The sequence below is a fragment of the Pseudochaenichthys georgianus genome, chromosome 5, assembly GCF_902827115.2.
Source record: "Pseudochaenichthys georgianus chromosome 5, fPseGeo1.2, whole genome shotgun sequence".
Lineage (NCBI taxonomy): Eukaryota > Metazoa > Chordata > Actinopteri > Perciformes > Channichthyidae > Pseudochaenichthys > Pseudochaenichthys georgianus.
The window spans coordinates 30,791,705-30,803,820 of record NC_047507.1 but is presented as its reverse complement, the minus strand read 5'-3'; the positions used below and the strand labels follow the sequence as shown (position 1 = coordinate 30,803,820).

Here is a 12,116-nt window from a genome sequence, read left to right as displayed (position 1 = left end):
ATTACTAATATATTATTTACTATAATTATATCAATAACTGTAAGCGGGGTAGCAGGAGTGTTCGATTGATCGGCTATCGTTACCATGGGAACTACTTTCTAGGAACTACTTTCTGACGGAGATTAACTCAAGCAGAAAGTGTAGGTTTGGGAGCAAATTAGCCCACATTATGAAATTATTTTACGATATTGTTGATTACAATGATAGTTTGTGTTATAGAATCGCAATCTGTCGTACCAATAATGACGTTCAAGAACGGCCTCTCGTGTATGATTGCTTAATTGTACAATGGGTACATTTAAATGAATATTTCAAAAATGTATTCGTCACAATATACTAAAATGCAACTAGCCCCTTAAGTGAAAATAGTTATGGTTTCTTATACATTTCTGACACATTTTAAGCATGAAAACAAACAATACTCATTGAATTAGATCAGGCATCAAACCATGACCAGGTTCAGGTTATTTAATTAGTATCCGTAAGTATATTTGGTTTGCAGTTAAAAGACAAGGGATCAATTATGACAAGGCACATCTATAAAAAGAGCAACCCGTGGTCCATCAAATTTAAACACCACTAGCATTTACATGAAACAATCAAGTAGATACATAAATAGGCACTTAATTTGTGCGATGGATGCTGGAACAAAGCTGTTTTTATACCGTTTTGTTCGACACCTATGCACCTATACTAGCCTCAGGCTTGAAGAAAGAAGCTGGCATTCATTGTGCAGAGGGCGGGAGTCATCCGTTAACATAGAGCTGGATAACCGCTGTAAACGTCTGAGGTACAGGGTCTCCAGGTTTAGCTGTGACTCACCTATTAGTCTGCTAGGCCGCGTTACGATCTGACTGAGAGATTCTGCCCTTTACAGATAGGTTACCAAACACTAGAGAAAAAGACAGAATGGCCTTAACAAAAGCACAATAAAACATGACCATCATGATTTGGTCAATGTTGAAATGGGACAGTTTTCTCAAACAACACAAACGCTGGCGCCCCTTTTTGCATACGGCTTCACAATTTGCTTCAAAGTTCAATTTTGAGTCAATAATTGTCCCGAGTTATTTGTAAGATTCCACTGTCTGACTCTTGATGGATACGACTTCATGTGTGGGGATGTCTTCGGAAATCAATGATCATGTCTGTGGGTTGACATATGGACATGCGCTTTATTTAATTTCTTAAAAAGCTGACTTTTAAATAATATTTTCTCATCACACCATTGTTTTAAAAGGACAGTGGGAGCTTGCATGCTGATGTAAAGGAAGCGTACTAGGCATACAAATTGATATACAGTGGACACTACATAGAAGTACAGAAGTACAGAAGTGTGATGCAGTGTCTTCATCTCTGTATTTCTCTGTGTCTCTGCAGATCAGAGTGGACGGTCCTCTGGAGGGAGGAGTGCTGTACGAGACAGTCAGCGTGATGAAGGATAGCAGCCCCATCCTCCGGGACATGGCCTTCTCCCTTGACAGGAACTCTCTCTATGTCATGTCTGACAATCAGGTGAGGATTCGCCCTCGTTTTTGCCTCTTGCTGTCAGGAGAAACGCTAAACGGCAGGGAGATGAAGCGAGACGGTTTTCAGCTAGAAGCCTGCGAGTTCATTGCCCTGGTGACAGCAAGCGCTCGCCAAGCTGACACGACCTTGAGCGAGATACTGTATTTCCAGCTTTAGCAGTTTTTTTGCTCGGTATGAAAAAGATGCAGCATGGGAATACTTTGCCATCGTGTCAATGAAACAATACATGTAATCCCCATTTTCTGAGGATTGGATTCAATCCAGTTTATCAGGACATTGATACTAGCATTTCAGTTATCCTTATTATCGCGCACAGACAGGAAATTACCAGTAAAACTGTTTTAAATCAAAAACATTAAATTATAAATTAATGCTATTTACTTGGAATCCTACCAGATGATTTATCCCCAAAATCCAATGTGGCAACTCCCAAACATTCACAAGCTGTATGTCTAGGGATTGTCTGTGTGTGAGGGGATGGACCACTGTTCTAATTACTTATCCATGCGAATCGCCTTACAGTGCATGCTTCTTTTGTACACCACACACACGCCATAGAAAACCATTAGCGGCTTCTTTCTGCGTGGCTGTATCCCCCCTCGCCTGCTCCTCAGTTGGCCCGGCATCACAGAGGCGAGCAGTTGTTGTTGTTGTATGACGATATTCTCTGCACTCATTGGAGATAAGAGTGAACAGTGGTAATCACTTTCAAGTGCTTATTTTGGCGCAGCTGCATGGCACTGTGAAATGGGATTAGGCGTCAGTGCGGCCAAAAAAAAAAGCCCCTATCACTGCTCTCAGTTGTCTTCTGACTGCTGGAATGTATTGAGCCAGAGTCACTGGACAGACGGGATAAGGGCATCGGGACAATTGCAGATCTGTCATTTGTTTCCGAGTAGCTCCAAAAAGCCTTTTCTGGGAACTTGAAAACCAGGCCGAAAACGTATAAAAGCTTTGAGTTTGATAAAACAAGGGATGTCATGTGAAGAGCGAAATAATAGAGACAGTATTGCGTCGGGTACTGTCTTCTAGAACAAATCAAGGCGGCTCTTCCTTCTGTGTGATAGACTGGAAGAGACAGAACATCACTTATTGATGAGCTCTGGTCGTTCAAGGAGAGACACATGCTTCCTTCAAGGAGATAGCCGACTACTCTCTTCACTATGCTTCCAGTGATATAATAACCAAACACAGCTTGGCCGGGCTTTCTCTCTCAATATTAGAACAGCTTTGGCTTTATAGCCCTCAGGAGTTTGGAGCAGAGTAAAGCTTTCCTCCTTTTTGTCTCCCTCTCCATCTTTGCTCAGCTTTCCCTTCAGACTTTCCCGCAGCTAGGGGTAAGGGATCCCCCGGGGAGAGGGCTTCAATCACAGCCTTCCCACATTTCTAGTAGATCCCAGAGATGAGAGATGTTCTGATTCCTGAGAGCCAAACAATACAGGAATGATGTAGAATGAGGAGTGAGGCACATACAGATTTGGCTGAGATCAGCCGACCCTTGTGGAATAACAATGAGCCTCTCTGTCTGAGTGAAACACGCAGGGTTAGCATGACGATGAAGAGTGAGGAGAGGAATCTGTGTTTCTGTGGGATATACAGTATGTGCCTGTGTCCATACCAACATATCATTTGGGAGCCATTATTCATATGAAATATTTTTTAAGGTTTAGGTTTGATTATTTCTAAGAATAGAAATGCTCAGTATCCAAACACACAATTGATGGCTTTAAACCTTAAAGGGGGGGAAATGCTGCAGGGTATTTGAGGGCAATCTCAAAAAGTGCCATCCTCATCCCCTTCTGTGTTTCTCTACCTGTCGGTATGTCCTCCCTCTCTCACCTGTATGCGAGTGTGCTATTCAATCTCTTTTAATCTGACGTACCTCCGCAGCTCTATCAGATGAGCTCATGCACCCGTTTACCAACACCATCCGTCATGTTGCCAATGTGCTCACTTGAATAGATTTAAAACTGGATGTTGCAGAACACTATTAATTAGGTTCAGTCAGGTATACATTGAATTACAGACAATGGACACAACAACCATTTATCATCCCTTTTAGCTATTTATTTCAACTAAGCTTGCTTGCTTACTGGATATGATGAAAGATGATATTCAGGTGTTTTTTGACCTGAGTTTGTGGGAAGTGTGTCCTGTGCAGTCGGCTGGTTAGATCACACTCACCTCCCGCCAGAAATGCCTCGATTGGACTCCTTTGTTACATCACTATGACTGGCGCTTCTATTGGCTAGGGCTCCAACACATTTGACCTGATAGGCTAAGGGGGGGGGGGGGGGGGGGCGACATCTGTAAGTGGTTGAGCCATCACAACAAAGCCATCCAGCTAACCAATCAGAGCAGATCGGGCTCTGGTTTCAGACAGGGTGAAAAGAGGTGCTGCAGCTCAGGCAGGTGGTATGAGAAAAATAAAGAGCTTTTTGAACATTAAAGCATGGAGACATGTCACAGTAGGAACAAAGTACACATATGAACCTGAAAATGAGCATAATAGGGCCTCTTTTAATACATTCTTCAAAACCAGCTACTTTGGCAACTCCTGAAGTGCCTCTTGGGTACACAACACATACGTACCCATAGCTGCGAATCACAGCTTAACAGACTTAACTCACATGCTATGTAAAATTACTTTCAATAAAATGGATCATAAATAATATATTGTTTTGATAATACAGTAAGTAATGCTTAATGTGTAATTATACAGTAAAGACAAATTATGAAAAATGTTTTTATGTGACCTTAGTTTTTAGGATTTTGTGCGCTGTTAGTCAAAGCAACAAAAACTAACAAGACACCAAAGGTATGAGGAATTAGTTTAATCGGTGATATACAGTATGATACAGTTGGTAAAGATGTAATATGTTGTTTGCATCACAAAACACTTTAATTCATGAGTTAATGTGATCAAGAAGTGATTATTTTATTAATTTTAGGAAATGAAAATATAATAAAGACACAAATAAATCTAAAAGCACAACATCCTGTATATGACCAGATAACCAAATGAGGTGAATGGATATAGAAGGACAGCAAGTCAAGTAGTCTAAAAGCCTGCATGCTTATCTGAAGGCATTCATAAAGTTCCAGTTAATCCGGATGAAAGCGTTAAAAAGATAGCAACTGATAAGATGATAAGGTCCAGCATTAGTGTGAGGGCATCCCACAAGTTGAAAAGATACACATTTATAATTCCCAGAGCTGGAAAGATGGACGCAATCATACAATACTGAAAAAAGGCGATTTAACCTCGCCTGAGCAGAGGCTTTTTATGGTTTTGTGTTTGCTTTAAATGATGATCAATTATCTCAGAAGACAAAATAAACAGAAGCTTGATGAGAAATACTACTGATGATAAATGATTTATGAGGACTCTGCAGTTCATTCATTGAGGACGAAGGCTTGATTCACTTACGCAAGCTTGTGTAACCATTACAGTCAGAAGAGGAACTCATTGTGACAGAAGTGTATGAACTAAAAACAATCCTTCAATTTTGCTACAACCTTAAGTCCCCATGAAATACCTCTATCAATTCCCGACTGCGCAGAACATTTGAAAGATAGATACATTCAATGTTGACTGTAATAATAATTTGCTTTCTTAAAGAAGATAAACAAGAATCTACTGCACCACTTGATATTTGAAGTTAATCAGGGATTCATTTCATCTCATTTGAAAAAACCTTTTAGCTGTAATGTCCTCTGTCGTTTGGACAACATACGGTTTTGCTGGTGAAGTTTGACCTGCGATGGTCCAGGGCTTGAAGAACATAGTGTTCTAAAGGCTGTGTGATTTTAAATGCTACCCTTGTTAAGGAGGAATTAATTCCAATCAAGTTTTGTGGCTACAGGATGTTAGTGTTTTATTAAAGTCTACAAAGTATAGTGATTAAGACGCATTTAAGAGTCCCTGCTTTGATTTGAACCGGAAACATTTGTTTCGTGCTTCACTCCTCTGTCCACCCTCAATTCTACACTTTTACTGTCACTATCCAAAAACAGGAAAATACCAAAATATAATCTTTAACCTATGTGAGTACTATACAATGTAAGTGATTCACACACTGAGCTGCAATGCTTTCCAGACGTTGTGGATATAAAACTAAGGTCATGTCTTTGGGTCTTATTTGGATTCAACACGGTGCGTTCCCGCTCGGGTGGCTCGGATCCACTAAACAAATCAGCCCTGATGTGCAGCGAGAGCCTCACAGTTGATTCTCCGCCGGGCAGCAGAAAGCAGAAGATCCATAGCTCTCCTCTTTCAAAGGTCACGCTGCCTAACGGCCACAGACCGACTTTGTACGTTTAGGCGAGCTCCAGTCCACAACAATTCATGGATTACTCCCACTGCGTCAGACATGGACTTAGAACCAAAAAAATCATTTTGCTAATGGGATGCACTGAATGGGTTCGGAACTGCAGGAAAAAGAGAGAAAGTTATTTCATAGGGAGCAGCAGATAATCCATTTTGCCAACACAGACCTGAGAGAGCACCCACTTACGCTATCAGGAGCAGCGGAGACACTCTAATCCATAATCCACTCTTCATTTGTGATTGCCTACATCAAGAAATTGCTTGCATCATACGTCCAGACCTTGAATAATAACAAAGTATAAAATAACCGGGCTCAGGCTGCGGCTCCAGACCTGGTTTTGTATGCGGAGGTGGTGCCTCGCGCAGCAGCTAATGGAGAGTTAATACTTTGCCAGACATTCAGGCAGCAGTCGCAGAGTGTATGGCTGTCTATCTGTCACTTTGACTATGTCTTTATGCTTGTGTGCGCAGCATAAACCTATACTGGGCCCTCACAGAAATCGTCATGGTTTAGCAGTGCAAGAACGTTCTTTATCAAACGTTTAAAAGAAAAGTTAAGTAATAGGAACATTGCTGCAAAAATGCTTTTCAAAAAGTTGTGGAGTCATTTCATGTTCTGTTTGACATCGGAGGATAAAAGAAAATCTGGAAATGTGTCATGTGGGCAGAAGCACAATGCTGCAAGTTGCACATTTGTGTCAGCAGCAAGAAGTAAACAAATGAGAAAGAGTGAGCTGTGATTTTGCTTCCATATTTTGCAAGAGAGACAACATGATGAAATGGGCTCTGGTCCCTCGTCATCAGAACCGCTGATGAAATGGGCTCGGGTCCCTCGTCATCAGAACCGCTTATTATTTCATCAGACAGTTTTGGCTGTATGCCTTCGTTGACCTTATTTCCAGTCCATCGCAGACACTTTTGAGTTTTGTCACAAAAGGAATTTAGAACTTTAATCAGCAATGGAATACATTAACATAAAATTAGCGTTTAAAATCAGACGTCCTTTGCATAGTAGTTTACACATGGGAAGGTCAAACAAAGCAAGTGATTATGTACTTATGTTCTGATTTAGATGTTTATCTGATATAACTGTCTTTTTTATTATATTTGTCTACTATTAATTCAGTTTGTTAGTAATTGTTTTGTAAATAAATGATAAAAAAAGCTCTAATTCCCAGAGCGCTAGCTGACATTTTCAAATGCCTTAATTCATTAAAACAACAGTAAAACAACAACATAGAATTCAGGTTACATCAATATAAACCAATAGCAGCAAAACCTCCCATTGAAATAGCTGGAATCTGAACGATTGGACAGGTTTGTTTGAAATTGACTGCAATTATTAATGAGAATAGTCGACAAATAAGATTTTTTTATTTGGTTCAGAGCTGAGCTAGAACAAAGTGGCAACTGGTGACTACAACACACGCTTGAATGTGGCTGGAAAGTGAGTTAAAATCTACCTACTGACTAACTACCTATGTTTAATTCAGATAGCTACATACATGCTCGTTGCAATTCTCTATTGAGATCCATTCAACAGATCTACTGTATTTTGGTGAAAAGCCAAATGGCTTATATCCCTTAGTGGTTGGAAGATGTACAATATATGTGCCTAGTCGCACCTGTTCTCTCCTCTCATCCTGTGTGTCTTGAGTAAATGATAAATTGAAGACAAATTTGATAAAAATAGACATTGTAATTTGTATATTGATTGTGCAAAAAAGTAAAGGATCATATTGGGCTTCACTTCCTGGGTGTGATGTTAACTCAAGATGTCTGTTATGGAAGAATGTCCACAACTTTACAGATGCCAAATAGATAATGTTAGAAAAATATAACTTGACACCGGCTTGAGTTTCAATAATCAGGATGTACAGTATATAGTGTACTTATCATTCTTGTAGAATGGAGGTAGTCACCATAAAGCAATGGTACAACTAGTTCCCGAACAGCGTCCTTCACTTGCTTACATACAAGAGAGGGTGTTTCACAGTCACAAGATGGAGGGATACTGGTTCAAAGCAGTATTCTTTGTTCAAGATAACTGAGGCCCACGTCAGAAATGATCATGCTTGGCATATGCCTATCTCAGTGTGACAATGTTTAATCATCATGTTAAACATTGTCACATAGCTATCATATGCCTTTAACAGCGTGTCATGCTTATCTTCTAGGAGGTCAACCATCTTACCATACACTGTCATACACTGTTACCACGTGCACTTCTGTATCTTTGAAAGAGCACATTCAGTATTTTCCAAACAGCTAATATAAAACATGTTGTTCAAATGTTAAGCAAGGAAACCAGTGCCATTGTTATGCTCTCTTTATGTCTTTCCATAGCCTGGGCAATTCCCCATTGTAACCCTCCTTGTGCTCCCTCTGGTTTAGGTGGCTCAGATCCCTGTGGAGGCGTGTGAGCAGTACGGGACATGTGCCGAGTGCCTGAGCTCCGGTGACCCCCACTGTGGCTGGTGTGTCTTGTACAACATGTGAGTGTCCTTCTTTATCTTCTCCCATGCTCCCATGTGGTTTCAAGCCCAGGGATTGAAACCACAACATTAATGATTACCATTCAGCTCGTGGAAAGCTATAAAAAAGGCTAGGCATGTTGGCATGAGATTTGTGTGGTTTAATACAACAGAGATCCCTGGGGTTCACCGCTATCAACATCTGGCGGGACAAACTGAGAACCAGGAAGCGGTTGTTGGACAGAGTGATCCCTCATAAATAACGCCATTCACGACAGCAAAAAACTGCATGCCGACCAGATTTGATTGTCTGTCAGGCAGGAGTGTTAATGGCTAAGGAGGGATTAGCCTGTAAATCACAGCGGGTATACAAACTGCACCTCTACACACCCGGCCACGGGGAATATTTTGGACCTCACGGAGCAGGCTTATCCTTTCCATCTTAATTATCTGACCCCCAGGTTAGCTTGCATAAAACCTCAATATGGAGCAAAGGGAATTCGGAGATTAAAACGCTGTGTTTCTGAAAAAGCCGCCGCATTTGAAGCTGACCTCAGCCAGGGATTATGACGTCGACAGTAGGTACATTTCAACGAGCCCTATCTTGATTATGATCAGCGTTATTAAAATTGTAGCTCGCAGTGTTATCAAATCTGCAGCAAAGTGAGAGAAAGAAAATGCAAAGTTTTGTCTTAATCCAAATGACCTCATTAAACAGTTGTTTTTTCCTTTTTTCCCCAGAGTGCTGACTTTGTCTGCAAGTCCCATTATACTGTTTATTTAAATGAATGCCTGACACGTATCAGATGCTGCTGTTTCCTCAAGTAACCCACAGCGAGTCATGATCCCTCACATTGCAGAACGAGGCTACTTTATTTTCTGTCTACTAAATCCTGATGGGGGTCTTTTTCTAGCCTCTGAATGACTCTCAGTGTGTCGTGTAGACCTCTTTCAGGATCTCACTTTCCCACCCCTGACGCGGTGCACCAAAGCACCTATCCTACAAAGTGTGTGGGGGGGAACAAAAGCCTCATGGCAAAGGGAACAAATGGCTCCATCAGGCAAAATGCCGCAAATAAAAGGCAATGAAAGATAGACTGAGATAAAAGGTGCACTTTTTCCCAGGCACTTCAGTTGATGAGCGGTCAGGAGGTGACTGTCTATACTCCTGTGGCTCCGGTCCGCCTCAAGGAGCGGAGCCAGGAACAGCTGTCACCGCGTTTCCATTCCGCCGTTTTATTGTGTTGTAATTACAGCAGAGGCCTCGGCGCTCTTTGAGCTCTCTCAGGAGGTGCCACCCCCTCAGCAGCAGCTGAGAGTGTATTACTACGATCAACCCTCGCTGTGCGCATTACGCATTTAAAAGAAAGAAATGATGGTGTGCCGCCAAATACTCTCTGAGTTTGGCACTGCGATTTAACTCTGCAGCTAGGAGACTCTTGTTCTTTCATTACTTTCTGAGCCTGCAGAGACCTACTGTACCTACTGTAACTCATTCAAATACATCTGTATCAAAACAACCGCATTAAAAACCATCTGAACAACAAACCCCCATTTCAGGAACTGGATACATTTGTAAAAGTATTCAAAATCCCTTCCCCTTGGCATAACTTTAAATCTATCTTTGTACTCCTCTCTTACATGATTATTCTAGGGTCGCACTTTGGTGCAGACCCTTTCAATTCTTACTTTTAATTGCCTGTTAGGAGCTGAAGCTTATTCTACTGTTGCAACCAGTGTAATGTGCTCTGCAGAAAACCACAGTCAAAATGTAAAGGGAACGATTTGAAAATGCAGCTGACTAAAAGCCATGCAAAGAAGATAACCAACAAACACAAATCTAAACATGCATAAAACAACAAACTATTAAAACAAACATTAAACAGCTTTCAAATGATTTTAAACCTATGGGATTTGTCCATATGTTATAATGTGATGGAACTCAATGTTTGACTTTTGGTGCTAGATGAAAAGTCACCAAGAGGATGAATCTCCAGATGTAATGACATTCAATGCAATAGTTGATCAGACATGTTACTAATGTGTGGGGGGCAGTAGCTCAGTCTGTAGGGCTTGGAACCAAGGGGGCGCAGTTGGAGTCCCGATCGGACCAACATACGGAGCGTTGACTCGTAGATGTCTGTCACTCTTTACAGAATTAGTGTTACAATACAATTATTCCAACTCTCACAGTTTCAGCCCTAATGGACTCTTTGGGAAACACTTTTCAGTTTGCATCCTGGGCACTGCTGAGGTGTCCTTAAGCAAGGCCCTGAACTCCCAACTGCTCTTTTCAAGGATCACTAGTCACTCGGAAGGATTCATCCTCTGGGCACCATGATTAATGCACAAACTTGAATGGCAATATACTCAGTTGTGCTTGAGATACTTCAGTTTGGAACAAAGAAGAATCAACATGCCATTTCGAGGCGGCAGGCCAAAAAGCATCAGCATTTACATAATTCATAATTAAACTTGCTGCACTATGTTTTACAATTTTAATTATGAGTCCCGCTTGGTCTACAGGTGCTCGAGGAGGGATCGGTGTTTGAGGGCGGAGGAGGCTTTCCATTTCGCCACCGACATTGGTCGCTGTGTGAAGGTCATCGCTCACCCCGACAGCATTGCTGTGTCAGCACATAGTGTCCCTGTGAGTCTGCTTATCATCCACCAATCTGTCACTCCACTCACAATGTTTATGAGCAATCACTGAGAGTAGCCTTGTACAGCCACATGTATAGTAAGAAAATACTAGAAGCCAAGATTAGTTTTGTGAGAGGGTGTTTCTCCTGTAGGACACCAACTGTATTTATTACCATTTGAACACATGCATAACAACATTTTAATACCCCGACCGGGGACACACCGTTGTGCCTCTCCAATTAAATTATCCAGTCCACAATGGCGAGGCCTCGAGAATTGACATGAAGGATAAATGTGAGGAAAAAACATGAAAAAAAGGGTGAGAGTTGTTTTTGTGGCAGTGAGCCGCTGCATCTGTGATGTATCCGCCAACAGGTTGATTACATTTCCTAAAAGCTTAATTCAACCGTTTGTTTTACAGTAGCCAGGAGCACACAGGAGTGAAGTACAGTAGGAGTTGAGGATTATCTCAAGGGAATAGTTCAACATTTTGGGAAATACATATTCCTTCTTGCCGAGAGTAAGATGATTAATAGCACTTCTGTATCTGTCTCTTAAAAGTGCTGCTGGAGCCCACAGCTGGTTAGCTTAGCTTTGCACAAAGAGGCAGCTAGCCTGACTCTGTCCAAACATAACAAACCCTGCCTCGCAGCACTTCTTCAGCTCACTAATTAACGTCTCATATCTTGTTGGTTTAATCCGTAGAAAAGCACAAGGGTAAAAACAACAGAATATGCTTTTACAAGCTAGTGTTGTGCCAGACTATTTCTAAGCCAGGAGCAGTAACTTCCTTGAATCCATTTTATTGTATTTACAATTTGGCCTTTGTAGGGATTATACAACAACAAGATTGAACTTGTTAATTAGTAATTTAAAGAGGTGCTGATAGGAAGAGTTTGTTGCCTTTGAAAAAAGCAAAAAGGCGAAAGAAAAAACAGTATCTCTATGTTTATAGAACTTTTCGAAAAAAGGGAGCTAAGATAAGCTAACCATCTCCTGGCTACAGCTTCATATTTAACAGACAGAAAAGATAAGAGAAAACGAAGAAACTACTTTTCCAACTAATAATTACGCTTTAATGCCAAAGCCCTGCCACAGTATTCACTAAGTTCAGGACATTACATTGTATCCCTCCCTTT

At 41.2% G+C, this 12,116-nt stretch overlaps 1 protein-coding gene across 1 annotated transcript in view; it reads left to right on the top strand.

Moving 5' to 3' along the window:
* The window catches only part of LOC117446550 (plexin-A2-like), an 83,992-nt gene that overhangs the window by 27,606 nt on the left and 44,270 nt on the right, over positions 1-12,116 (top strand). The window contains exons 4-6 of the mRNA XM_034082816.2: positions 1,381-1,515; positions 8,255-8,355; positions 10,861-10,984. Of these exons, the coding sequence (XP_033938707.1) occupies positions 1,381-1,515; positions 8,255-8,355; positions 10,861-10,984 (360 nt within the window). The remainder of the gene's footprint in view (positions 1-1,380; positions 1,516-8,254; positions 8,356-10,860; positions 10,985-12,116) is intronic.